The sequence below is a fragment of the Falco biarmicus genome, chromosome 4 (assembly GCF_023638135.1).
Source record: "Falco biarmicus isolate bFalBia1 chromosome 4, bFalBia1.pri, whole genome shotgun sequence".
Classification (NCBI taxonomy): Eukaryota; Metazoa; Chordata; class Aves; order Falconiformes; family Falconidae; genus Falco; species Falco biarmicus.
The window spans coordinates 87,302,121-87,329,670 of NC_079291.1; the positions used below are offsets into that span (position 1 = coordinate 87,302,121).

The 27,550-nt window shown below is 56.7% G+C and overlaps 1 protein-coding gene across 1 annotated transcript in view; it reads left to right on the forward strand.

Moving 5' to 3' along the window:
* The first annotated feature begins 2,036 nt into the window (after positions 1–2,036).
* CACNG3 (calcium voltage-gated channel auxiliary subunit gamma 3) overlaps positions 2,037–27,550 on the forward strand; it is a 32,764-nt gene continuing 7,250 nt past the window's right edge. The window contains 1 exon segment of the mRNA XM_056336577.1: positions 2,037–2,368. Coding sequence (XP_056192552.1) covers positions 2,158–2,368 — 211 coding nt within the window. The 5' untranslated portion in view covers positions 2,037–2,157.

Genomic DNA, 27,550 nt, shown 5'->3' on the forward strand with positions numbered 1-27,550 from the left:
TCCCCTGGGGTGGCTGCTCTGGCCAGAGCTCCGGGCTCAATCCTGGGACCGGCTACCCCATGCAAGGAGCGGTAAGAGGGGTGCAGGGCTTGGCGAGGGGTGCCCCTGCCACCAACCTGTACAAGGCCCGGCATGATCTGACATGGACTTTGATTCTGTTTGAGCTCACTTTGTTAAAAGCCTAGGAAACGGTACATGTGCACTCTGCGCACACCTACACACACTATGTTAAAATAACACAATTAAGGCTGCAAAATCCCCCACTCGGAATGCAATTTGCAGCCCCTTCGCTGTAGGTGTGAGATATCTTTGCTGCCTCCTCCCCAGGATGCCTGCCTCTGCGCAGGATGGGGGCCGGGTGGGGTGCTGGTGTCAGGCTGTGCCCCACGCTTGGTGGGAGCCGGCTGACAGGCGGTGGGAGCGGCGGAGGTGGCAGGACGAGGGAGTGTAATGCCACTGCTGAGGCAGCTGTCCTGGAGGAGCACCGTCTCTCCCGGCACCTTGCCCCGAGCTACCTTGGTGGTACCAGATCACTCAGGAGCAGCGTCCTGGTGCGGCCACATGGCAGGGCTCATCTTGGTGTCCAGCCTGTGACACCAAGGGGTGCCCTGTGACCATCGTGTGCCGATGCCACTACCAGTCACAGAAACTGGGCAACTATAACTTCTCCTCAAAAAATACACAGAAAAAAAAAGTCCTGTGGTTCAGCTCAGGTGGATGCTTCTGACCATGACTCCTGAGCCTCCATCCTCACTGTCACCAGCCAGTGCTGAGCCCGGCAGCTCTCTGGGAGGAGGTGCTGGAAAAGCTGGATCTGATGCTGTGCACCCGGGAGAGCGTGGCAGATGTGCCCCTGCCTTCACCCTGGCTCTGAGCAGAGGTGGCAGGGGCAAAGGGCTGGCAGCGAGGCCAGGGAGCACATCGGTGGTCCACAGCTGAGGAGCACATCAGTCCGTGGCCGAAGAGCACATCGGTGGGCTGGGCTGGGAGCACATGGGTGGTCAGTGGCTGGGCAGCCAGGGCAGTGCACACTGTGGGGGCAGGAGCACTGGGGCCTTGCAGTGCCCGTGCCCTGCCTGATGACCCTGCACAGAGGGTGACCTGAGGGTGACGAGGCTGCTTAATTCCATACTCGCTCATTTCTCAGTGCCTGAGGTTTTTGTAACCTCCATGACTCCTGTTTCGGGGGGGGGTGGCTGGTACTTACAGCTGAGCGGTACCGGTGAGGAGGGGGCAGCTGGTGCCGCAGCGCATCGCAGCCGCCCCCTCACCAGCGGCCCGAGGGCGCGTTATGGCAGCGGCGGGTGCGTTTCAGGGCCGGTTTGTGCGGCCGTGGGTCACGGTCACCCAGCCGCCGGCGAGTGCCTGGGATGCGGCGGGCGCAGCGAGGCGCGGGGAGCGCGGGTTCGCACTGGTGGCAGGCGGCCGAGGAGCGGGACGTGGACCACCCCCCAGGTACAACGGCCGTTTGCCGGCTCCACGCGGGTTGGGGTCTCCCGCGGCACCGGGCAGGGGAGAGCGCTGCTGGCGGGGGGAGCCGTGCCCCCTCCGGGCGGCGCGGGCCGGTGCGTGCCCCCCCGCCCCGGGGTCTGCGGGCGCACCGGGGCTGTGTCGCTGCGCGGCTCCGACCCCCGCCGGCGGCCGCGGCTCGGCGCCCGGTGGCGGGGCAGTGGCTGCGGTGCCGGGGCGGAGCGCGGCGTATGGGGGGGGGGGGGCGCGTCTGGCGGGGTGGGGTCCCCGGGGGCACTCCCGGTGCCGGCACCCCGAGGTGGGTCCCGCGTCCATCCCGCCCCCGGGCCGGGCCGGGCCGGGCCGGGCGGGGGGCGGTGTCCCGGCGGCGCGGCCCCCCCGCGGCCCGCCCTCCGCTGCCCCCCGCCCCCGCCGCCCCCCGCCGATGCCTTGGCCGGGCGGCGCGGGGGAGGCGCCGGGAGAGGCGCCGCGCTCCCGCCGCGGGCGCACGGCGGAGCCGCTCCGCGCCCCGCCGCCGCTGGGGCCATGCCGGCCGGGCGCCCGGGGGCTCGGCGGCCCCGCTCCGCGCCGCCGCGGGGGCCCGGCTCGCCGCGGGCCGCGGGGGCATGAGGCGCCGAGCGCGGAGCGCGGCGGCGGGCGGCGGCGCCGGCCCTTCCCCTGCGAGCCGCCGCCGTAGGATGAAGCAGCATGAGGATGTGTGACAGAGGCGTCCAGATGCTCATCACCACGGTGGGAGCCTTCGCAGCCTTCAGCCTGATGACCATCGCCGTGGGCACCGACTACTGGCTCTACTCGCGCGGCGTGTGCAGGACTAAGTCCACGAGCGACAACGACACGAGCCGCAAGAACGAGGAGGTGATGACCCACTCGGGGCTCTGGAGGACGTGCTGCCTGGAAGGTACCGGCCGCCCCCCCTCCCCTCCCCGGCCCCGTGGGGGGCCCTGCCCGAAAGTTCGGGGGAGGGCAGGGGCTTCCCGGCCCCCCCACCCCGGAGCCGGAGACCCGGGCCCCGCGTTGGAGCGGAGCGTCCCTCCCGGCCGGTCTGCCCCGCCGCCCCCCCCCCCTCCCCGGGCACCGCGAAACGTGCCTGCCGGGTGCGGGGTCCGGGTAGAGCTGGGCCGCGGGGTGCTGGGTACCCCCGGAGCGCGGGCACCAGCGCTGTCGGTGGGCATCCTCCCCCCCGGGCATCCCTCCCGCCCCCGGGCACCCCCCCCCGGGCAGCCTCCCGGCGGCGCGGTGCCTGTGCCGGCGCCCGGGGAGCTCGGGGCTGAGAGGCCACAGGTCCCTCTCCCGGCCCCGGGGGCTGTGGGAACGCGGAGCGCTTGGCGAGCGAAGCCCCTCAGCCTCTGCCCCTCTCCGGGTCTCTGCACGCACCGTGTCCCTGCCGCGGGGGGACCCGTCGCACCCGGTGTTTTTCGCTCCGAGCCCCACGGCCACTGCCAGCCCTTCCCCTGAGCAGCAGAGCGGGGCAAGGTGTGCTGCTGCTGCTGCTGCTGCCCCACCGCAGCTGGTCTCCCCCTCCCCCGGGGCCTGCACCCCACGGTTGCCCCACGGGCATGTTCCTCCTGCCCGGCCTCGGCGCTTCGCCCCGCGGCTTCACGCCTGCATCAGTGCCCGGCGGGGGGACCCGGCAGCCGCTGCCCCCCGGCAGCGCTGGCCACTCGGGGGGCGATCCTCACCCACAGCTGCTGGCTGAGATTCAGATGAGCAACAACAGGCTGTGCTGAAAGCATGAGCTCGAACGGAGCCAGGTGCTGGTACCTGCGCAGCAAAAAATGGCTGGTGGAATCACGCTGGGCCTTAACTTTTAAAATTAGCGGCAGCAGTTGGTGTCCTGTGTACTGGGGGGTGGGGGGACCACCTGCCCTATTGTCCCGCGGGGCCTCGGGGGCATTGGGCTCCCCCAGCTCAGGAACGATGCCTCTGACGGTGGGGGCAAGCAAGCCGCAGCGGCCGAGCTGCTCCCTCCACATTGGAAAGTTCTCGGTGAGTCACAGCCATGGATGCAGAAATACCCTGTCTGTTCCTGGTGCTCGGTCCTAAACCCAGTGGAGTCAGTCGGAGCTTTCTTATTGATTCAAGGAGGGTTTGGATCATGCTCTAATTCCATAATAAATAATTTGAGATAATCTGTCTCCCCTCTTGGGCTGAGGGAGCCAAGGAGGCAGCAGCCAGGGCTGTGAAAGATGGGATCGCTGGAGGCATGAGTAATTTCCAAAATTCTTGGGTTTGCTGGCTGTATTTTTTTTTTTCAGCTAGTGTTTTATGTTTCCCTCACTGCGATAAATCACTGCTTTGGAAGGAGCTGGTGAGGCCCCGGTCTCCTGGGCACGGTACACTCAGGAAAGGGCTTAACAGTGCCACACCAGAGCTCAGAGCTGAATCACAGTCCCTCGCCAGAGCCCAGGCGCGGGGCTGGCGGCAGTAGGGCACGTGCCTGCCATGGGGCTCATCGCTCCCCGCTGCATGTTCTACCCCTGGGCCAGTGCTCCAACAGCTGCCGGGACGGCTCGGCACAGTGCCGTGCTGGTGGTGCTTGGCCGTGCCTGTGGCACAGTCGAGGCCTGGCGCTGGGCACCGGCTCTGTCACCCTTTGCGTGTGCATGAGAGCGTGGGTGGGCAATGGGGGCAGTGGGGGGGCATGCAGCACCCCCTCGGTGGCTGGTGGGGAGGGTCCCAGCCAGTGCTGAGGGTGAGCACCTGGTGCTGTGACAGTGCTGGGGGGACGCGGTGGGGCTGCTCATTGCCCTCCTGAATTTTGCTGGAGAAATGTGCTGGTGTCTTGTGGGCTGTTAACTGATGCGATGCTGGGAAGGGAAAATTTCCCTCATCCAAGCTGTGCAGAGCTCACGCATGTTGCGGGTGGAGGAAGGACAGTGCTGCAGTGGGGGCTGAGGTTTCCCCCGCAGCCCAGGATCGCTGCCGCAGCCCCCGGCCACTCTCTCTGCCAGCGTACCCTGTGCCGGGGCGGGGTGTGTGTGTGCTGGGTGCCGAGCCCCCACACCCCATACTGTTACATGCAGCAGGTCCTGTCTCATTCCTGCTGGCAGGGCCTCATTGCGTCTCTTAATTTCTGTACACTCATATCTGGCTTGAAAAACGGACAAAGGTTGCACTTCATCATCCTGCGCCAGGGGTGAACGTGGTCAGTCGAAAGAGCCAGTTCTCCTGTGGTGCAGAAGATGCTTTTAGCACTGAGGAGCGCTCTCTGCCCCTCGGGAAGTACCTCGGCCTTGAACTTTCTGCCCTTAACGGGTGTTTAAATGTGTGCAACGACAGAGGAATGAAGTGGCGAACTCCAGTCGCTCCTCTGGCTGAGTGTGAGTGGCAGATGATTAAAATGACCGACGTGAGCGCTGGGTGCACGCTCCGTCGCAGATGCTCTTTAAATCCATGTCAGTCACTCACGCGCAGCGCCTGCGTGGGAGCCGCTCACACCACGTGAGCGTCAAAAGCCCATAGGCGAGAGCGGATAAATCTTGAATGAAGCCACCGCAGACCTATGTAGAGACACCCACGCTGGAAAACACAAATTAGTGGTTGACTCAATATCTGGAGCCCAGGCAGGCGTTCCCAGACTGCTGGGCTAGGATAGCCTCTGTTTTAAATTGCGGCGTTTGAATTCTAATTATCACTTTTACAATATGCGAATACTTAGTAGGTGTCTTCTTGTACTTCCCGCTCAAATGTGACCAGCGTTTGTTGGTGCGTGTCCCGCGTGGCTCTTTGTCGCCCGTTGTTTTCTGCTGTGACTTCCTCGTTAATGCAAAAGGTAGGGAAATGCACGGCACTTCAGGGGGAAAGCTGAAGCTGAGAAATAGCTGCTTGGGCTTGTGTTGTTTTTTGGAAAGTAAAAGAACTTTGGTTTTCATCAAAGTTAATTAAATTCAGCATCGTTAAATGCAGGGAGCCTTCTTGTCCTCCCCGCTGCGTGGTATAGATTGGGACTGGCTCCATGGCATCATGCGGCTCTGAAGCAGGCAGAAGTAGCAGGAGGAGTTGGCCAAGGCTGCTTGAAATAACATATTTTAAGGTGATGTGGTACTTTTCCTTTCCTCCTTCGTTTCACTCATCAGAATAAACTGCTCTGGCATTTCTGGAGGATGGCAAGCGTTACTCTGCCTGCCTCCCTCCCCGAGGAGGCACAGCATCCTGCCGTCCCTCCGGGCTGTCCAGCTGGGGGGCAGGCAGGGCGGTTGGCAGAGGACACATCTGCCTGTGGTTCTGTGAGGACATGGGGACCCAGAGCTGCTCCTCAGCTGAGCTGTCCCACTCGGACATGTCCCAGCACCCCAGCGCTGTGACCCCTGCCGCAGCAGCAGCGCAGCCTTTGCCAAGCCGGTGACCTTTCCCTGCCGAACCTGCAGAGCTTTGCCTGCGGTTTGGGCATTTGGGGGGGATCTGGCTTCAAACAACATTGTGGGTGTTGTCAGCTGGCCCCTGCAGCCCACGGGACTTTGCTGAGCCATTTCTACACCTGACCCGCAACTCCTGCTGGGCTCCCGGTGCATTGTAGGTAGATGGTCTGCCCTGGAGACTTCAGCTGAGGGTGGCTGTGCCATGTCCCCAGGCTGGCTGTTGCGTTGGGAAAAGAAATGAGCTGCTCAAACTTCCTTTGAACATAAGAAATAATAGCTGCTAGTTGGTCTTGCAACTGTTTTCCCTTCTTTCTGCATACTAGTCTGGTTGTACGGCTGTGGGTCGCTTCAGCCCCCTTAGCTGCAGCATCTGCAGGGAACCTCTTCGCGTGGTGCTCCGCCACCGCCCCAAGCCCCTTCTGTGCTGCTGAGCGTCAGGGTATCATCTCCTACACCCAAACTGTAACTTGCTCTCCTCATTCCTAACTGCAAAACCTTAGACTTGGCTGTATAAAAATGGCCGTTGCCAAACGAGTCCGTGGTACCAAGCTGCCCAAATTCGCCTGACCTACCTCCATCGTTCATTAATATTGCAGTCAGTCTTTTTTCTGCCGTTTGCCTCTTCTACACACAATTATTTCATGTTTTTTTTAAGACTCTTGATAAAGACATTGTTATAGCTCAGCACTCTTGTGTTAACAGGTGATCTTCTGAAGAAATATCCCATCGGATGACAATGTACAATCTCTGCAATCTGCCTCCCGGTCCCTTTAATAAAGCGCTGTTGATTCTGCATAATACTGGTCTTTTACTTTTTCAGGAGAGCTAAATCAAATACCCTGTGGAACTCTAAATGTATTATGTTACTGACTTCCTTTATCAACTGAATTTGTAACCATATCAAGAAAAATTTATGAAGTTTGATAAATCTATTTTCCGCAAGGCTGTTTGACATTTATCTCATCCCCCGGTTCCTCCTTGCCGCTGCCCACCTCAGCTAACCCACAGGCAATGCTGGGGAGGCAGCTCCTACCACTGCACATCGCCATCACTCGTGGCATTAAACCAGCTTTTCCCATCTTTGAGAAATTCAACAGAATGCCAAGGTTTATTAAAATCCATTTATATCTTCAAAAAACTCCTCAGCCTATTCTCTGAACACTCTTGGGGGAAAGTTCTCTAGTCCTACCAGTTTCATGTTTACACTTCATAGCCGCTGTTTAGCATCCTGCCTAACTCCTGGCGGAATACAGGAACCTGTTTGTCTCCAAGTACAGAACAGAAGTATCTGATGAATAAATAATTGTGTGTCACTTCTGCTTCGTGACTGACAGTTGCACCGTCATGATCTGATAGTGATTTACATCAGCAGTAAAGCTCCTTTCTTCTAATGAAAGAATTCCTCCTTGTTTTGCTTAAACCTTTGGGTTGCAGGTTTATTTTAACTGATCCCATCAGCTTCTTTATCAGCCGCGTGCGTGTCCTAACTGCTACTTCCAGTCTCAAAAGCCCTAATTTTTTATTTTTTAATGGGAATCTTCAGTTCCCCTTTCAGCAGGCTCATCGGGATGCCAGGGAAGTGCTCTGCCCTTGCCCCCGAGTAGCAGTTGTGCCTCTGCGTTCATGCTTTTCCCCCAGCTGTTTTTGTCCATGGTTGCTTTTAGCTCTGCTGAGCTGAGCTGGTTCGCACCGAAGGCGTTAAATTGGGCTGGAAGCAGCTGCCTCTGGACAGCCACCAGCTCTTCCCCTGCTTTCAGCTCCTCTCAGTCCTTCTGAGTGAGGCCAAGCAGAGAATTTCCCCAAGGTGACAGCAATATTGTTTCTGTTAGAAAGTTATTATCTTTAATTTTTAAAAGCGCCAAGCAAATGTCCCTGAGATTGCAATCATCCATGATAGAGCACTTTTTCTCGCTACTCATTATAGGTAGGTATTTAAGGAGCTGCTCATCCAGTTCCTCTGTCTGGTTGGTGTCTGTAATAGATTCTCATCAACAACCCATCTTGCAATTGAACACTTCTCCACGGTGCTCTTGGTCCAGCTTCACGGTGCTGCCAGCGGTGCCGGTGCCATGGCTGCCAGGCTCTCCGTGTGCAGCTGCGCCGACCTCCCTGGCAGGCGGCTGCTCCAGCCCGCTGCCCCGACAGCCCTGGCACAGCCCCCCCCGCTGATGCCACCGCTCGCAGTGCTGTCCCAGGGATGCCCACCACCTCTGGCGAGGAGAGCCCAGGAGTAACGGCTGTGCAGAGAGGGACTGCATGATGTGGGCTGTAAGCATGGGCTGGAGGTGATGGAGGGGGAGACGGGACCCGTCTGTAACAGCATGGGAGGCTGGGGGAGGTGAGTGGGGAGGGGTTACGTGCTCTGCTTTATATGAAAGCTAGGAGCTGTCGAGTTAACTTCGGTGGAAAGTAGACGATGGAGGCATCCAAGATGATAGCGGTGAGTGAGGGTGAAGAGGGACCAGTTCCCCATTTGAGAACAGCTAGTGAAATCACCACGCTGAGGTCTGACCCCTCCACCCCAACAAGCCTTTCCACCAGGACAGCACCGAGGAGGGGCTGGCCAGGCGCCTGGCACCATGGTCAGCTGTGCCACCAGGGTCAAAATGGGATGGAGCCAATGCCATGAGCATGGGGCTCTGCGAGGTGTCACGCACGATGCCCCAGGCATAACCTCTGACCTGGGAAATCCCTGAACCTCGCCTTGGTGGAGGATGTACTGAGTAAACCCTCATTACTGTTCTCCAATAGAGAGGGAAATCGGGCTAGCTTGATGCTCAGTCTGCTCCAGACCCGTCATCATCTTGTGGCACGTGGCCAAATGCCAGAAGCCATAAAAATCCTTCTGGGCAGAGAGGGGTCCTAGGCCGCTGCCAGCCGGCAGCGAGCCTCCAGGCAGCCGTGCCTTCACATCTCGCTGCTCTGCGGAAGGTGCCGGCAGAGGAGCCGTGCTTCAGCTCGCTGCCACCCGCTCTGCTCTGAGAAACTGCCACTTTGGGCAGGAGGTGCAGAGTGTACCCTTCTGGGATGCTGCAGTATTTAGCTGGACAAAAATCCCATTTTCTGGGGTGGAGTAGAGAGCTGGTTCCCACATTGCCTGTGAGCAGCACGTGATGAGTAAAATGTATGCTGTGAACAGCTCAGAAACAGGCATTTTATTGCTGCATAGGCGTGGTGCAGAGTCTGTCATCTCAAGAGCTGTTACTGCTTAATAGGGGTGGAAGTCTGAATTTGAATGAGGCTCAAGTGGTGGGGTTTTTTCCCATGCAAGGTCACTATCTCCATTACGGCTGTAAATAATTGGGGATGGCTAATGAAGACTGCAAGCCCCAGTGCTGGGGCTGGCAGCTGGGAGCGTAGCTGTGGTTTGGGGGAGGATGCCCCTCGGACCGGGCCGGATCCTCCACAGGGAGGTGGGGCGCTGGCACAGGCTGGCCGGGAGGTGCCAGCGGATGACGTTTGCTGAGAGCAGACAGGGAAGAGGGAAAGATGCTTGGCTCCGCTGCATGGCCTTTGGTAAATCACTTCCCTTCTCTCTGCATCCCTTTTGCCTTTTGTAATTTGAGGCCAGGTGGATTCCTTAGTGTTTGTCTTTTATAGGGGTCCTGGAGAGGCACACAGCACTGCTGTGGCTGGGCCATGGGGTGAAGACCCTTCCCTGTGCACCAGCACAGCCGGCCTGGACCGTGCGGGGCTCTTTGGCACAGTGGCTCAGGGTAAAGGTCCAGGTGTGGCCACCTGCAATGCTCTTCAATTGCCCATGCTGTTTGGGATGAGATGAGGTGAGAGAGCCGTGGTATTAAATTTGCTCAATGCTCCTCGCATCTCAGTGGTTACTTTTCACATGGATTTCACCATGGAATTTTAATGAACACAATGTGCACTTCATAAAGAGACATTAACCTGTTTTCTCAGGAAAATCAAAATTGCTCCTAAACTTATATAAATGCACTAACCCGTAAGTACGGAGGGGGGTTGCTCAGCCGCTGCCCGCGGGGTCCCGCTTGGCAGGGAAGGTTAATCCCTGGCTCACCTTGCTGTTGAGTGTCTCTGGCTGACTCATGACCATGCACTGGCAGGATGCAGATGCGACGGATCCACTGTCATTAATGCACATCAGCGCTGGTAGGTGCTGAGGGTGAGTTAGTCAAAGACATTGGAGGGAAAAGGTGCCCACCCCATTCACTGAGTCACTCCGAAGCGCCATGGGGAGATGGGGGGCGAGCAGGGCCATGCCCTTGGCGAGGTTTTTCTCCATGCGCTGGTGACACTGGAGGAACTGGGGAGGGCTCCTGCCTGCCCGCTGCCCTGCTCCCCCGTCAGTAAGGGCTGCAGTTGTGCTATGACATCTAAAACTCCCTTCAGTTTTTTAAATGACATTTGTAAGCTGGTGTTTGACTGCATTTTGTGTTAGTGGTTGGAGAGGGGGTTTCACGTCCCTTCCTAAGGGTCCATGGGTGGGTTTGCTTTGGCTGACACTTCAGGCTCAGCACCTGAGGTTTTCCATAGCTTTTCTCTGGGGTGAGGCACCCCGGGAACGCATCCATTGCCGCTCGCTCTACACAATCCCACCCCTGCGGGCTGTAATGAGCTGTGGCTCACTTTAGGGGGACCGCAGCAGCGGGCATCTCGAGATAACGTCTTTGATTAAGAAGACACCTGCTGTGATAAAGAATGTCAGTGCCAGGGTGACAACTGGTGTCTTCTCCCTTGGCTCGCGCGTGCTGACAGCTCTGCGGCGGCTCCGGGGAGGACAGGTTCCGCAGCCTGTGCCGAGGAGGAGCAGCGGGCTGCATCATCGCACAGCAGATCTGTTACACAACCCCCAGCGTAAAACACTGCTTGTGTCATGGACCAGTGAGTCGGCCCCGGGGACTTGGGGCTGCTTTCCAAAATTTTCTTGTTTTTACATTTGTATTATCTTTTAACCATCTACTTGCAGCAGGTATTTAACAGTATCTTCAAAATGAAGAGTTCAGGCTAGGGTATGCTTTGTGCTTTGAAGTGTCCCATGTCATTTGGAGTGATGCTGTTGGAGGCAGAAACGCGTCAAGTCCTCACCATCCCTGCCTGGACCAGGGGCACGCTGCGTGGCTAGCAGCATGCCTCTGCCTGGCCACTGGCTTTCCATGGTAAAGCTGTTGAGCGATGGCTTCGCTTGACTGGTCTAGTCCCTCGCTTGTCCGAGGAAGGGAGGCATGCAGAGCAGCTGGCAGAAACAAAGGTCTGCTCACTCTGCAGTCTCTGGAGAAACATGAGGACAAGGTGGGGTTTCTACATGTGTATTAGCTCACACTCCACAGCCAGAGCAGAGCCAGCTGCCTTCAGCAGGACCAGAAAACCCGTCCAGTTGCCCTTAGCAGCTCTGCATCTGGGCCAGCGCCGGCAAAAGGGCCAGATTGTAATTGAGTCGCTTTTATGGCAACTTGATGTTTTGCATTTGTTTGCACATCGTTTGTAATCAGGCTCCCAGAGGCGGGTTTCCCACCCTCACTGCGCGCCGTGGCAGGCAGCCTCAGCAGCAGGGCTGATTCGCCATCATCTAACCACCGTCTCAGTTCCAAGGGTTTACAAGGATGTTAGTGCTACAAGTGCTGCGATCCGGTCCTCCATCCCACCTTTCCCCATTGCTTTGGCTGTGCTCTTGCTGATGCCCCCCCTGCACCGGGGCTGCTGCCACCCCAGGGCTTGCTTGCTTGCCCGAAGGAGAAGACACGGAAAGATCTTCTCACAGCAGGATTTTGCTCCCTTTTGAGGCATGTGGTGGGACACCTGGGCTTTGCTCACCTCCCTAACCCTTGCAAAAATCACTTGCACGCTGGGTGAAGTGATTGCATTTGACAACAGGCTTGAAAATACCAGGGTTTTTCATAGTCATCATGGGGAGAGGCAGGAGGAATGACTGTGACTGCTGGACGGGTGATATTGCATGATGATTTCCTCAGATATTGCCTGTTTCTTATCTCCTGACACCACAATCTATAGACAGACCTGGCACTGTCAGGCTGCAGAGGATGGCTTAGCTGTTCCCACATCAGGTTGTTAGGAACTGTGTTGTTGTATTGTGCAAACAGAGTCATAAAGAAATGATAAGGCAGGTGAGGGAAGGCAGAGGGCCGGCGGGGGAGCAGGAGCAGCACCTCCTTGCCATCCCACCACCCTCACTGGGGCCTTTGGGCATTTGCTTTTTGCCAGGCGGTTTGTACTGAAGGAGGAGAATTGGGCTGGGACAGGAGCCCGGGGGTGGGCACAGGGCACGCGGGGGGATGTGCGACCCCCCCGGCCTTTCTGAGGGCAGCTGGGAGCCTGCGGGGGTGTGGGCATTGCCATACACCCCGTGGGACTCGGGCAGTGGAAAGCAGTGACAAAAGGCAGCATTTGAGGGTGACATTTGTGTTTGTGCCTCTTGAACGCTTGCATTTCCAATTTTGCTGGTGATTTGGTAATTGTCCCCTAATTATACCTTTACTCTCAGTGCGTGCCTGGAATCACAAGGGGAGGGGGAAGCAACCCCCAAAGAGGCTACCAACAAGCAACTACCCTTTTAAATTACTCCTGATTTTAACTTATTAAAATCAGCGTTGGCTTATGCTGCTGGCACCTGCATTGAGGCGCTGACATCCTGCAGAACTGCCCTGGCCCCAGAGCTGGAGAGACTGGGCTCCCTCCTGACAAGGGAGCAAAAACCCCTTGGGACCAGCCTGTCCAATGCTTGGCTTGATGTTAAAAACCAACTTGCAGTTATTTTTTGCAGCTGTCAGAGTGCTTTGATGCATCAGCGTTATCAATTGCATCACACGACGTCATCGCATGAGCAATTGCAAGGGGCTGCGAGAGTCACCGGCTGCCTTGCCTCTGGGCTGCCTCCTGCCCAACCCTGACCCCAGGGCTGCTTGCCTGGCTGGGAAAGGTCACTGTCACTTCACGGGACAGACTGCGATCTCATGCTGACTTTCCCGGCTGTCCTGAGCCCATGGCAGCTCTGGCTTTGCCTTACCAGCCAGCCCAGGCAGTCGTTTCTGCCAGGCTGCACAGCATCTTTGCCAAATCCTCCATTTGCCTTTACAGCCTTGCTCAGCTGAGCAACCTTATCAGGGTGCAGCAGCTGCACCGCGCGGCTTCACCGGCGACGCTGCCGCAGAGCGGGCTAGGGGAACAGGGACCCCGCGAGGCAGCAGAGCCGGGTCCCCTCCGGACGGGGACCTGCTGCCCACCCCCACCAGCCGGTGGCCTGGCAGCAGGCTGCCGTCCGATGGTGTTGGGAAGCCTCTCGCAGCCCCGGGGCTCCTTCTCTCCGTGCCAGGAGATTCTCTTGTCGTTCCTCAGCATGCTTTAGCCAGGGATGAAAGTGGTTTCTATGCATTAGTCTTTGGCCTTCCATCCAACGTGAAAAGCTGAAGGATGAGAAGAGTGATTGTGCCTTTCGTGGGAAGGAGGAAAGCAGCAGCCTGGGCTGTGGGACCTTGTAGCTGGGGGAGAAGTGGGAACCGGGTCTTCTGTGTCTGTCAGTGAGCAGCCCAAGTGCTGTCAGCAAGGGCGCAGGGGTGGCCATGAGGCCAGGGGCAGGTGGAGTGAGTATTTTAAATAATTTTAAATAATAATAATATTTTAAAATAATATCTACTCTGCATACTGCTGCAACCAGCCCTGATGCCCACTGCTGCTGCAGGAGGCCTGGGAGCTGCTGCAGCCCTCCAGCCTTGGCCGGCAGCCGGAGGAAGGCAGGCCCCCACTCCCAGCAGGGACCACCAGCTCATCCCCTCAGGGCAGAGGCACCCCCTTGGCTGAGATTCTGTGCATGCCTATAGACGTGTGCCGTATGGCTTTCCTGTTCGTCCTAGCTCGCTCACGGCTGAGGTGAGAGACAGACATGTCAGCGCCTCCGCCCGTGAGCCGTGCTCCCGCGGCACAGCCCGTCTGCAGGCAATGAGCGCTCGGCCTGGGGAGCGAGTGGCGCGGGGTGCACGGGGCTGCTGCAGCGCAATGGCCCCCAGCACCAGCCCAGCACTGGGTACGTGTGAGCTGTGCTCCATCACCTGCGGGTCAGCACAAGCGCAGCACGTGTGAAGCGGCAGCAGCTCGGTGCGTGTGCTGGGTGTCATGCCTGGGATGCTCGCTGCACGATCTTGGAAGCAGCCCTTGTGTCTGAAGGGCTGCTCAGGATCCACAAGTTCACATGTTTAGAAATTATTTGTATTGTTCATTTGGATATATCTCCCCCCAGGATGAGAAGTCTTCCAGAAAATAGAAGCAGAACATCCCATCGGCATCCAGGAGCTCTGTTCCTCGGGGTCTGGGTTTTGTTGTGATCAGCCCCGCTCACAGCACAAGCTCTGGCAGTGCTTTCGGCCAGCTGGGCGGCAGCACTGTCACCTCCCGCGCAGAGCCTATTTCCAGGGCTGTGCTGAGGGCTGTGAAATCCCAGGCTGTGCACAGCTCCAGCTGAGCACCCAAAAATGAGCAGACACTTGCGATCTGCATCTCTCCAGTCCTTCACTCCCCATCTGTAAATTGGGGATAACATCACCTGCCCCGGCTCAGTGCAGGAGCCAGAGGAGCTTCTGAGACACTTGGGCGCTGCCAGAGCCAAACGGGGAGCCCGTGGAGGGGCAATAGTTCCTTCCTGGCAGCTGGGAAGGTGAATGAGGCTGGGGGCCACACACTGAGCGGCGAGGGCAGATAACAAACACAGATCCAGCAGAAAGCAAAGTGCCCTGAGGGAGCTGATGGAGGTGGGAGCAGGCGAGTGATGGGAAGTGATAACGCAGCAAATACTGGTAACCCAACATACACAGCGCCTGGCCCCAGACTGTGCAGACCCCAGCCCCACTGCCTTGCCCTCACTGCAGCTTTCATCAGCTCCTTTAGCCAAAACTGCTGGTGCATCATCAAGAGCGAGGCTGGTGTGTGCTGAGTGTTAACCAGGCTGGAGATGCTGGGCTGCAGCTGGGACTGACCCATTAAAAGGGCTGTTGTGGGGCACCACTTTCCCTGCAGGGATGTGCAGTGTGGGCTGAGCAGTGCTGAGGGCGAAGCAACGGACCCTGGGCACAAGCCTGAGCTGAAAATGGGGGAACTGAACCCCTGGAGGCAGCCCCGGTAAGTGCTGGGTGGCAGGACTGGAGGGCTGGTGCCGCCGGGCTGTGCCAGTGTGGCAGCTGTGTCCCAGGAGGTTTTCTGCATGCCCGGGGCTGGCAGGGATAACCCCTCCACTTGCCGTGCTGTGGGGCACAGCCCTGCTGTCCTCAAAGCTGATGGCAAAGCATCACCTGGCTTCCACAGCAGCAGAACGGGCTCTTCTGTGTAATTTAATGCAAAGTAGGAAGAAGATGGAAAGCATGGACACGAGCTGTGAGGCTGTCTGCTTGCCCATCCATCTCAGGGTCTTTTTTGTTTTATTTCTCTCCCCCCTCAACCCTCTCTTTGGTGGCTGCTGCCTCCTGGAAGGGCAGAGCCACGGGGGAGCTGGGGCTGTTTCAAAGCCCCAGAGTTGTTCTAGCAAAGTGCTTTTTGTGATTTGAGTCACATTTGGGAAGCTGGGGGAAGGCAAGGCTGGTTTATGGCCAGGGTAATGGTGTGAGTGGCTCGGGGACCCGCAGGGCAGTTGGCCCAGGTCTGACGCGTGTGAAAGCAGAGCAGGTTTGTAGCCAGGAACGTGGTCCCATTCCCTGCCCCAAGGGTGGCCAGACACGGAGCCTGCGGTGCCAGGGCTGCGGTGTGGGCAGGGGAAGGGAGAGCCTGGGACAGAGGAGTCCTGCACGCTGCCTGGGGGTGGGAGGGTGCTCGAAGGGCCCGGGGAAGCTCGTTGCAATGTGTTGGGGTCTCTCGGTGCTGTGAAATCCCAAAGCGATGGATGGTGGAGAGGACACACCATCCTCCTCGCCACTGCCCCCAGGCAGGGGGCACACTGCCAGTTGGCACTGTGGAGGAGTTCCCCATGGCAGAGCCCTCCCGAAGGCAGCGGGGCAGGGCGCTGCACGATGGAAATTGCTCTGAATTTCTGGAAAACTTACTAGGGCATAGGTGAAAAGCTTTTATTTCTTGGAGGGGGAAGGCAAGATTGGCATCACTCCCTCGTTCATCAACAAGGTCCTCTCCTAATGCTCAGTCTGTAGGATAGTCCCTTTTTGTTCTCCCAAAAAAGCCAAGAGTGAAACTATGGTGCTACTCTTGAATATCACTTTTCCCCATCTGGGGCGTTGGAACTGGCTTCCTGGGGCTCTCTTCCCCTCCTGCAGATGGTGAGGAGGCGGCTCCGCGTCCCAGCAGGCAGCAAGCTAAATTGGTTGGCACTGGATGTGCTCTGGTACCTGCGATAGTGAGTGGGGCTGAGCCGGACCTTGACCCCGGGTTACGCCAAGTGCAGCGAGCCCGGTGCCAGTGGGGTGAGGGGAAGTGGGGAGCCTGTGGTGGCAGGCTGCCAGCACCCCCAACTCCTGCACCAGCAAACATGCAGCACGATGCCCACTGAATTCCCTGAAATAAATAGGCTTTGATGGATTGAGTTCCTTTTAGCGCATCAGCTGTAAACTTCAAATATTTATATCGTTAGGGAGATGTGACAGAAGTATATATATGTATATATATAAAACAGGCAGGTGCTTGAGTGGCAGTCACGTATTTGAAGTTCAAATACTTACCTTCAAATCAATGCTATAAAAGAGGAAGAAAAAAAATAAATTTAATATCACTTTTGCAAGGAAAACAACCTGCCGAGCCTCCTCCCAGGCTAAATGTGCTTTAAAGATTGACTGTGCAGCTGTAAAAACTATTGATGAACTGTAAACATGAAAAGATCGCCTTGCTCGTGGCCTGTCAAAAGCATTAGGTTGGAAATGCTCTGTGCTCTGCTCCAGCATGACTCACCGAGTCCTCAGCAAATGTGTTTATTTGTAAAGATCCTTCTTTCAGAAATAGTGACCTTTTTAATGCCTCGTTCAGTGAGCCTGGAAATTTGAAATTGCCTTTTGGCAACTTGCTAGTCTTGCTGAAGCTCTGACAGTGCTTTCCATGGCGATTTACATATTTTTAGCCTTGATATTCTGCACTGTGGGGCTCCTTTGGAAAATGATTTGCTTTTCACAGCCCTCAATGCAGTTCAGCATCTGCAGCGCTGGGCTGAGATCAGGCTGCGCAGAGGGCACGGAGCCGCTCGCTCGTCGGTCGGGCTCCTTACAGCGCCTTCTGAGCCTTCTGCCTTTTCTTACCCTCCCTGGTTTTATTAACATCCTTCTTGCAAAATGGACCGTGGTATTGGTCACAAATTTGAGCAGCTGCTTCACCTTGAAATAGGGAATAAAACTTTGTTATTCCAGGCTGCCGTGCATCAAAGCAGCAGGTTAGCTCCTTTGCCCATCATGCTTCTCATCACCCACTCGCCTGCCCCAGCCCCGCGCTGTGCTCGCCAGCACGAAGCCCCCGTTACCGGCACAAAGCCCCCGTTGCAGTCCGCTGTCAGTTGCACCAAAGCAAATTTGGTGACCAGTGATCTCATAGTTCTGGGTCCGTGGCCTGTCTCCTGGTTCCTGGTCCCCGCTTGTGCCATCAGATGCCAGCCTGAGTGCCCAGGGCCGTGGTGCGAAGGTGGCGGCACCGCTCTGCGGGTCCAGGGCATGCTGCAGCCCGGGGAGGGCAAGCGGCTGCATCCCATCCCTACCGCGGAGCAGCTCCATCCTCACCCTTCTGGGGAACTTCCCAGCGAGGCATTAAGCACTGCTGCTAATTGCTCAGTCGGCTCCTTCAGCATGTCTCTTTAAGTGCTGGGATGTGAATGTGCTGAATATGAAATGTCGCAGTTGTAATAACAGTTATTTAACATTTCTCAGTCCTGTGACTAACGCTTCTGCCATTTGTGTTTGGTAACGGGCGATAGCATTGCTCCTTTCTGTTGTTGTTGTTCATCCTAATGCATCGGGGAAAGATGTTTTGATGGTTTTTCTACTGTTTGTTTGCGTCCTTTATCGGTGCTCTACAATTTCTAGTTGCTGATTTATATTCAGAGTTATGAATATCTCCTTTCTTCTTTCTGTTGGGCATGTTTTTATTTTTATAGCTGTTTACATATTAGCCAGGCAGTTTAAAAATCTGATGCAAACTCCTGTCGCTGTTATGAGTTTTGGGGTAAAACACTCTTAAATCATTCTCTATTCACAGTTATGCTTTTATGCTTAAATCCATTCTGCTAACTGATTTGGCTTATAATTGTTTTCTGCTCTGTGAATTGACCTTCTGAAGCACTAAGAATATGTGCTAGTGCCTTGGACTTGCCTCTGTTTGCCTGTAAGAAGCGTAATCAAGTCATGATTGCTTGGACTTGAGCAGCAACTAGTTTTTAATTCTGTGATCCATTCCCCTTCAGCTGTCAACACAGAGTCTAAAATAGCACTCCCCTGTGCGAGATGCCATGCTTCAGAGCTATGAAATCGTCATTTATAGGTTTTTAGAAATTCAGAGGACATTTTAATACTGGCGAAGTGAAACCTCCAACTTCCCATCATAATGCAGCTTTCTCCCTTATTTATCATACACGGGTGCTCCAGCAGCCTCTGGGATGGTCTGAGCCCTGGCACAGCTCGGGGTTTGAAGCAGACACCAGAGCACCCCGTACCTATAGATTATCTTTGAACTACCGGCAACTTGTTTAACCAGAGGATCCTGGGGTTTTCCACTCTTGACCCTTGTTTTTCCCACCTGGTCCCTTCTGGGCAGGTTTTACCGTCAGTTTCCAGGGTTCTGGCCATGTCTCTCTGTAGGGCTCAAACACCACATGGGTCAAACTCACTCCAACAAACAAGCGAGTCCGGATCCTTCTGTTAATTATCCCAGCTCACCGCTGGGACATGCAGGCAACTGAGGGACTGCCTTTTGCTTTCTTGGTGTGTTCTGTTCTCACCATCTTGATGATGTGCTGGAGGAGAGATCGGTTGTCCCCTGGTTCCTCCCTCCTCTTTTTCTGCTGGTTTAATGCCTCTCCATCACTGGCTGCTGCGATGACCAGTGACCTCCAGCTCCAGCCTCCTCAGGGTGGGTTCGGGAGCTGTTCGTAGCAGTGCAGCTGCGTGTGAGTCCCTGCTGCAAGTTTGCTGACACAAAGCCTGGCACTGGAGGCTGAAGATGGACCATGTCGATGGGGAGCTTCAGTTATCCCACAGGCTGCAGAAACAGCGCCCTGAGAAGTGACATGGAAATGGAGGTAGTGCACACTGTGAATGATGCTTTTTGGAGGGGCTGGTCAGTCTGGTAAGGGACTTGATTTAATCATCTCGGGGACGTGGGATGCAGGACAATTTGGTGATCAGAGTGGCCTGATGAGGTACGATGGCTGCAAACGTGATGTAGCTAGTCTGGAGAGACACCAGCAGTGAAGAAGACAAAAAAATACCATTATAGTGAAAGATCAAAGGAGAGAAAAAGGCATCATTTGATGTATAGAAGTTGTGTCCAGAAAGAGAAACAGAAAAAGGCACGTATTTCAACAAGTTAAATGAGGAGCTGTTTTAAGGCAGGCAGAAGTGTTTGTGAAGGACAACTTGCTGAAGGCATAAAAAGCAATAATAAAATCTTTACTCTCAAACATGTCCCTGGCCGCTGTAAGGCCGGTGTCTGGCAGGTGGCTGTGGCTCGGGGAGCATTGGCTCCCTGCGGGGAAATGGGGGGATTTCTTCCCGTGGCTGCGGCTGCAGCCCTCTGGGCAGGGCAGGGCTCTGGGCAGTGGCAGGAAAAGCGGGGTTTGGGAGGGGGGTGGGATGGGAGCGGGTCCCCAGGGCTCTCCCCAGGGCGAGCACACCATGCCTCCGGACAGGTGTGTGAAACTGGAGTTTGACAGTGGGGTGAAGCTGGAGGCTGGACATGCCTGCTGAGCTCTGGTTGGGGGGTGCCAGCGCCCCCCTCCCCCCCACCATGCTCTGCCCATGGCTGAGGGTAATGTGGCCAATGGCATTTGCATCCTTCTGTCCTTGTCTGCAGCCCACGGGGGGAAACAGTAACCTGGGGAAACATGAAGAGACCCCTGCGGAGAGCTTTCGGCTGCACCAGTTCTCAGCAGTGATGGGACGGGGGGAGGGAGGCTAACACGACCCTCCCTTCCCCCAGTGGGCACGGGGCTGCCCCCCTGCGGGGTGGATCCGCTTTCCCAATCCTGGTAGTGAAAAGCCTCGGGATCCAGGAATCTCGTGGGACTGAGCTGGCCACCCCTATTACTGATAGCCAAAGGTGAAGCTGGAAGGCAAACCCTTCCCAGAAACTCACCGGTTAATCCCAGTGAATCAGAAATGTTCGTTAAAGGGAGAGTGGGATCCTGCCCTGATGGCATCTACGCGGGGGGGATCCCGGTGCCTCTGGCACAGGGATGCTCAGCCCGGGCCCGGGCTCCCACTCCTGACCCGTCTCTTACCATCAGTGTCTCCAAACAGGCAAACAAACAAGAGATTATTATTTTTTCTAATTACTAGAATTGTATTAATTTAAACGGATAAACTCAATCAGTGAAGCTCATTAATTTCTAGCACATGGCTTATTTATGCTGATTCTGGCTGCTCCACCACTCATTTCACTATCATAGGAATGTCAATTACCTTTTAAAATAAAAATCAATGTTTATTCACTGTTAAAGATAAAACATGAAGTGGTTTCCTTAGACGTGCTGATGAGCACTCTCCTCCCCAGCCCGGGCCGAGGGCTCCCAGCGTTGGCAGCCAGCTTGCCCGTTGCTGTTGGCATGCCATGGAGGGGCCAGCAGTACATTGTGCGCTGTGCTCACCCTGACCACAGCACCCAGTGCCTTCCCACCCCGTCCTGGCCGGGAAAGCCTGGCATCTTCCTGGGAGACAGGTTTGCAGTGGGGCATTTCCCTGCCATGAGCACTCTGCCAGTGTGGAAGGATGGAGGGAGGAAGGAAACCCATGGGAGTGTGGGGGGAGACCCTGGAAGGAGCTCCAGTGCATTACCTGATTACTTTTATAATTGAGAAAAACAAAGCTAAACCCTTGAAGCAGAGCGCTAGAGATTACCCATCATTTTCAAACTTTTTTTCCTCTATTATTCAGAATTGTTTTGCTTTTCTGAACTGCCTTGTGTAGGTTGCGACAACCCCACAGATTCCAGAATGGGAGATGATGAGTCACTGTCAAAATGTAGATTTTTTTTTTTTTTTCCTTTTAGCAATGCTGAGGGAGTAAAGTCTCTCTGACACACACCGATCACTGGCACCTCACAGGCTAAAACTGGCAGAAGCTCCCAGTCCACCCATGGGTGTGAGCACCTGGGCTGCACCCACGGCTGCCCTGGTGTGTCCCCCGTGGGGATGCCCATCACAGGCAGCGTGGAGCTGGGTGCTGCTCCCCAAACCCGCTGAGCTGTCGGGGATGTGCGGGAGGCTCAGTTCTTGTGCTGCTGTGCGTGTGTTGAAGCGTGTGCTCGTGCTGGCCTCGGCGTCCAGCCGGCACCGGCACCACAGAGCCCACCTCTGCCACCTCCTCCCTGTTGTGCTCCTTCCATTTGACTTGGGTTTTTTCCACTGATGGTTGTTTTTTTTTTTACAACAGGAAAAAAGTCCTTCAGAAAAGGCATGTCTGTGTAGGTGACTCTGCTCAGACACAAACCACCACCGCAGAGAGGGGGAGTGAGTGTGAAGTAGAGATAGAGCCAGATTACGCTGGTACCCCAGTGGGAAGCTGGTGTGGGGCTGCTGGGGTGATGGGGATGTGCTGGGAGGAGAACTTGGTCTCAGGGAGGAGGATTTGTCCCACTGGCAGGTGGTGGGGAGCCCAGCACCCACCCCGAGGAGACTGCTGCTGCCTAGAGACACTAACACAGAGCAGGGGACTTTTTTTAAGTGAATGTGTGGATTTTGCCTTAATTGAGCTGCTCTCCAGTGGAGTTTAAGCAAACAGATGTATGTGTGAAGTGCTGACAGCTCATGGTCTGAGGGACTTGATGGTGCAGACAGGTCCCTCACGACTCCTCAGGGTTTCCCTGGCTCTGGGAGGTGAGGAGACCCCCTCCTCAGGCTGCGGGCACCCTCGGCTCCAGCAGCTCTTCCAGCTGAGTTGCTCTGAGCCGTGGGTCCGGCGTGTCGGTGGCTGTCCCACCGGCCCTCCCTGATGCTTTCTGAGCTGCTTGTGTTGTCTTTGAAACCAGGCTGTGTTGAAGACTTGGTGATGTGGGAGGTGACCAAGATGCTGGGGGTGGCCAGGACCCCTGGAGCCCTTCCCTGGCACACGGGACGGAGCTGCTCAGCACCAGCTGAGCCAAGCCCTGGGCGCTGGGGGATGGCCAGGTCTAATGTGAACCTGAAACCCTGGAGCTCTGCAGTCTCGCACCAGGGACCTTATGCAAAGAGCCTCAGGGTGCCTCGCAGAGCGTGAAGCTGGGGAAGGGAAGGCATACCGATGAATTTCTTTCCATCTCTCCAAGCATCTGGGAGGTGGGTGGGAGGTAAAAAAAGATGAGCCCTGAAGTTTTTAATTCCTTGGAGATATTTAGGTATCTTGCTCTTGTTACTCAAGAGAGTGCAGAGCCTGAGCATCTGAGGATGTGCTGCAGGCTCGTACCCCAGTGCTTGCCAGCTAAGCTTGGAGCTCTGGTTCTCCAATGAATATTAGTTTTCAGAGAACTTAAACCATAATGACCCCACCACTTCCTCCAAAGGGATTTGGCATCGCATGGTGCCTTTAGGAAAGTCATTACGCAAACCACAACTCGGGAAATAACTCACTTGAATTTATCAGGAGGTGCGGGGAGCTGAGGGCTGAAATGAGACCCTGCCCCAGGACTTCTGCTGAGCCAGCCAACGTGAGGGGAGAGACGAATTTTGCTCTCATTTAAGAACAGTGTTAGCTCATCTTCCCCAGCTGAGACTTGGTTTGCACACTGAGCAGTAACAACCAGAATAGTCCCTGGAAAACTGTTCCACTGGATGAAAAGTAATGAGATTTTAAAACCATAACTAGAGCTTTTTAGTCTTCTGGCTCTGTGGGTTGGGATCAATATTCTTAGCCATATTTCCACTATCATGAGACTTGTACTTCCCTTGCAATCCCCTCCCTGCTCCCCCCCAGCCCTCCCTGGGGAAAAGGACTTTGAGAGGAAAAAGACCTGAGATCAAATCAATTAATTGCCTTTGCATTCTCCAATAAACGCAGTGCAGAGTGTACGTACATTGAAATGCGAATGAACTCAAGCAGCAGCAACAAGACCTTGCTGAAATGAAGTGTTACCCTGTGTAAGGCAGCCCTTGTCCAGGGGAGAAGGGGGGACTTGCAGGGGGCAGGCGTTAGTCGTGTTATTTAATGCGCAGCTCAGGAATGCTCTGATCTGGTGGGGGTGAGAGGGATCGAAGAATCATACGGAGCGCAGGATGAAAAACAGCCCTGCGGGAAGGGAAGGGAAGAGATGCCTTTACAAAACCAGTGAATGCAAAATGTGCTATATGAGTTCATCTCTTCCAAATTAAATCCACTGTCACCTAAAAGGCAGGGCTTGCTGCAGCAAGCCTGAAGCCATGGGGCAGGGACACCCTGCAGGCACTGCATGGCTAATGGCCCCGCTGCCTTACAGGGCTTACACGTGGAAAATGCCCTGAAAGATCTGCCAGCTGGCGAGGGCTTCCCTCGCCTGGGGATGCTGGGGGTGCCCCTGGATTAAAGTGGGACCATTAAACTGAGAGCTTAAACCGAAGCTCACTGAGACCGGTGCAGGGTGCAGATGGGTGCTGCTCTGCTGCTGGCCAAGGGTTTGCCGGGGGCTGCCTCCGCAGCTGCGGGAGTGGCAGGAGCTGCTCGGTGCTCAGCGACGTGGCGGAGGTTTTAACCCAACCTGGGCAAGGAGCACGGTGCTGCGCTGCACACCAAGTGTTTGAAGGACTCGTATGTCCTGGCTGGGCAGTCCCGCATGCCATGAGCCCCCTGCAGCTGGGGGCATGGCTCAGCCCTGGCGCTCCGCATCCCGCCTGTTGATGCTACTGCTCTGTTGGCTGACTTATTCAAAGCGCCAGCCCTCCAGAGCCATGCCTCTCTTCCCCGGGCATGGCCGCAGCGATTTCCACTGCTAGTGGCTCTGCACTGCCCTGGGGCTGGCAGCAGCGTTGGCCGTGGGAAAGCACCGGGGCGGCAGTGTGTTGTGCAGCTGCGGGTGCTCCTCTAGGGAAGAAAGAAGGAAAGTGAAATGGAAGGGCCGGGATGGAAGGGCCGGGTAACGTGACAAAGGATTATCTTGCAGGCTTTGCAGCTGGCACTTGTCCAGCTGCTTCAGACCGTTGTGTCTGTGGCTTCTTGCCGGTGCCTGTTGGCTGGGCACTGTCCCTGCCGGTTTGTGCTTCGGGGGGAGCCCAGAGTGTGCGCTCGCGTGGGGAGACTGAGTGCGCTGGCAGCCGTGCGTTCTCAAGCAGGACCCTGCTGGAGGAGGGGGTGGGCAGGCCTGGTGCCTCAGTACAGAAAAAGGCGGAGGAAGAAGCTGTCCTGTGCCAGGGGGGGTGAGCAGAGGCAGCGCCGGCTGACCAGGGCTCCCCCGCACAGCTCTGCTTCCCAGCCGGGAGGCTCTGGAGTGGGGCTGCACGAGCTGCTGTGAGCAGAGCTGGCTGCTGCCGTGCTGGGCTCCGGGCAGGGAAGTGCAGTGATAAGCCAAGTTGGCTAATCAAGATTCACACTAATAGGGAGAGAAAATTACCCAGATCTACCACAGAGACAGCTGAGCGGGGAATGAATAACCGCAGCAGCACACTGCCTTTGCTGGTGCTCTCCTGGCCAGCAGATGAATTAAACCCAAGGTGATGTGACTCATGCACGCGGCGCAGAGTCACGTTGCAGCCATGGGTATCAGCTGGGGAAATTACTCTCGAACAGCTGGGATGTGGCAAAACCAGCAGCCACCAGCAGCCCCCAGCATCCCGGCGTGCTCCCTGCTGGCAGGAGGTCTCCTTCCTCCTCTGAAGGGAGAGGAGCCTGACCACCGGGAGCAAAGCAGTTGGTGACCTGGGGGGAGGCAGCAGACTCCCAGCAATACGGCACGAGCTGCACTGGGTGCTGGTGCTTCCCACGTGGCTGGATGCTGGCAAGGGGCACGGTGCTGCCCAGGCGAGGCGCTGGCAGGGGCTGCGGCTGTGAGTGCCTGGAGCAAGCAGCTGAGCCTGCACCCGACTCAGGACAGCATCCCAGTGAGTCCCACGCTGGCCAGTGGCCAGTCCTCCCCACACAGCCAGCCCCAGCACCCAGCAAGGCTCGAGCCCCGGGAGCAGGGGGCATCCCGTGCCTGAGCTCGCAGCCACGGCCTCAGTTCTGGCAGGGGGTCGGGGGTGGCCAGGGAGCAGGTCCAGCATTACCTCTGCCTTGAGTCCTTGCTAAGAAAAGGTGGGCAGAGGAAGGAGCTTGAGAGCCTGAGGACACCGACAAACCCTGCTGCCTCTGTGCCCATGGTGTTGTAATGGCACCCTTACCAGGGCCCAGTTGCAAAGCTGGGAGAGGAAAGCCCAGAGTTGCATCTGCCGTCACCACGGGATGGGGACCAGGTAGCTAAGGATGTGCTGGCTGCTCCAGGGCGATGAGCCCCCAGCCAGGGCCAGGAGCGGCCACCCCATCCTTTCCTGGAGCCCTTTCCAGCTGCACCTCCCCAGGGCAGGGCTCCATCCTCAGGGAGTGTTTTTGGGGGTCGCAGGGGGCTTCTTGTGATTTAAGCCCTGTTGTGGTATTTGTTTGGAGGCTGGGAAGTTGTGTGTCAGGTGACTCAGCGGTTGCCATGGCAATGAGCATCGGTTAATGAACAGAGGGAGTAAAGGAGCCAAAATAAATGTCAGGGTGTGAAATAGATGCTGTGGAGCTGGGCAGCGCAGGCAGGCAGCAGGGCTGCCCCCGACCCGTGGGGTGGCGGTGGTGCTGCCTTGCCTGTCCCTGCTCGGGCTGGGGCTCCCTTTGCCTTGCGGGGGGCAGGTTTTGTTAAACCCCTGCACATTGCAGGGCGAAGGGCTGGCGAGCAGGGAGCATGGTGAGCCCCGGCTGTGCTGCCTCTCAACGTGCAGCCCCCAGCCCCTCCAGGGCATGTGTGGGTTGTCCTTGTCCCCTGGCACCAGGCAGCCGGAGCTTGGTGTTGGGTCCTGCAGCAGCAACGCTGAGCAAAGGTTTTGCCCCTGCCCTGAGAAAGTCACTTTAGTTTTTATTTTTTAATTTCTCCTCCCATTTCTATTGCAAAGGAGGCATTTGGGTGGGACAGGCAGGGCTGGGGGAAGAGAGGGGTTACAGGTGCCCGTGGGGCTGCGCAGATGTGTGTGGTCTTGGCAGCAGGAGGGGGGGGATGAGTTTTGCACGCTGAGTGAGCAACGTGCCTGCGCAGCAGCAGGCGTTTACACCCAAACAGGGTATTCCCTGCGCTTCCAGGTGCCTCCTGCTCCATGGCTTGCCCTCCTCCCTCACACACAGATTTACCTTAGACATTGGTATGCCAGAAGTGAGGCCCCTGGGGGTCCTAGCTCATCCAGCTGTTGCTCAGGGCAGGGGGGTGCTGGTCCCCCCAGCCCAGCACTGGGTTTTGGTGGGGGCTCAGCAGCACACAGAGCCTCTGAGAACTTCAAAGAGATTGAGCCCAAGGAAATTAGTGTTCTCATCTGCATGCTGTGCAGATGGGCTGACTCAGCCTCTAAACTCCTTTCCCACGTGGCACCAAGGGAAAGTTTCCTCTCACTAATCAGATAAGGAACTGGCCCTGAGACCCTGCCTAGGAGGCTGCTGGGAGGGAGATGCTCCTGCGCTGGCCGGTGTCAGTGCCTCTGGAGAAGCTTTTGCAAAGTCCCACACGCTGCACGGGTGTCCCTTGCTGACAGCAGCTTTGCAGCCATTAAAAGCTGGAGAGGGCAGGGCTGTCCCACTGGTGCAGGTGGGCGCTCGGAGGCAGAGCGAGGGACTGAGGTGGGCAGCAACCGGCTGGGAACAGAGACCTCAGTGGTGGCCCGGGAGTGACAGCAGTGGGTGAGACTGGAGAGTTGTCCGGGGGACCAGGCACACACCAGCTTTGCGCGTCCTTCTGGGTCCGTCGGGGTGCAGGGTGTTTTGGGGTGCTGCAGCTTAGCGCAGTCCTACCTGGCAGCATGTGCCTGCTGGCTGGAGAGCAGAGGGACAAATGTAGGGGACGGCTCCGGGATGCTTGGGGCAGGGCCCTGACAGTCTCAGGGAGAAGGTCAGAGAAGGCAGGTAGAAACCCAAAAGGTGAGAGGAGGAGGAGGAGGATGGGGGCTGTGCTGTACAGCTGCTGTCCTCACCATGCCCAGTGCCTCCCCAGCCCCATGTGTGGCACCCATTTTCAGCCTCTCCATCACCTGCAGTTCCCAAAGCAACGGGAGCAGGCAGTTCTCTCTTGGATGCCGTGTCTCCCTCTTGGATGACAGCTTGCCACCTCCTGAGCTTCATCTCCAGGCTTTAATTGATGCCTGTCACAATGCTCGGCTCCCCCGAGTGCATAGCCAGAGTGCAGCCTGATAGTGTGCCGCTGTGCGGGATGCCAAGGGGGACACCGTGCGCGTTGCCTTCTCTTGCCTGGAGCCCTGTCTCCTGGTGACACATCCTTTCTGATCCTCTTGGAGAGGGGACAGAGCCAGTGTGACCTGACTGCGAGCTCCAGCACTGGTGTTGTGAGGGGGCTGCCCTGGCTCTAGGGAGACGCTGCAGGAATTCCTCCCACCTCGCTTGCTGCTCCAGAGAAGACGCGCTCTGTGCCTCAGTTTCCCCATTTATAACATCAAG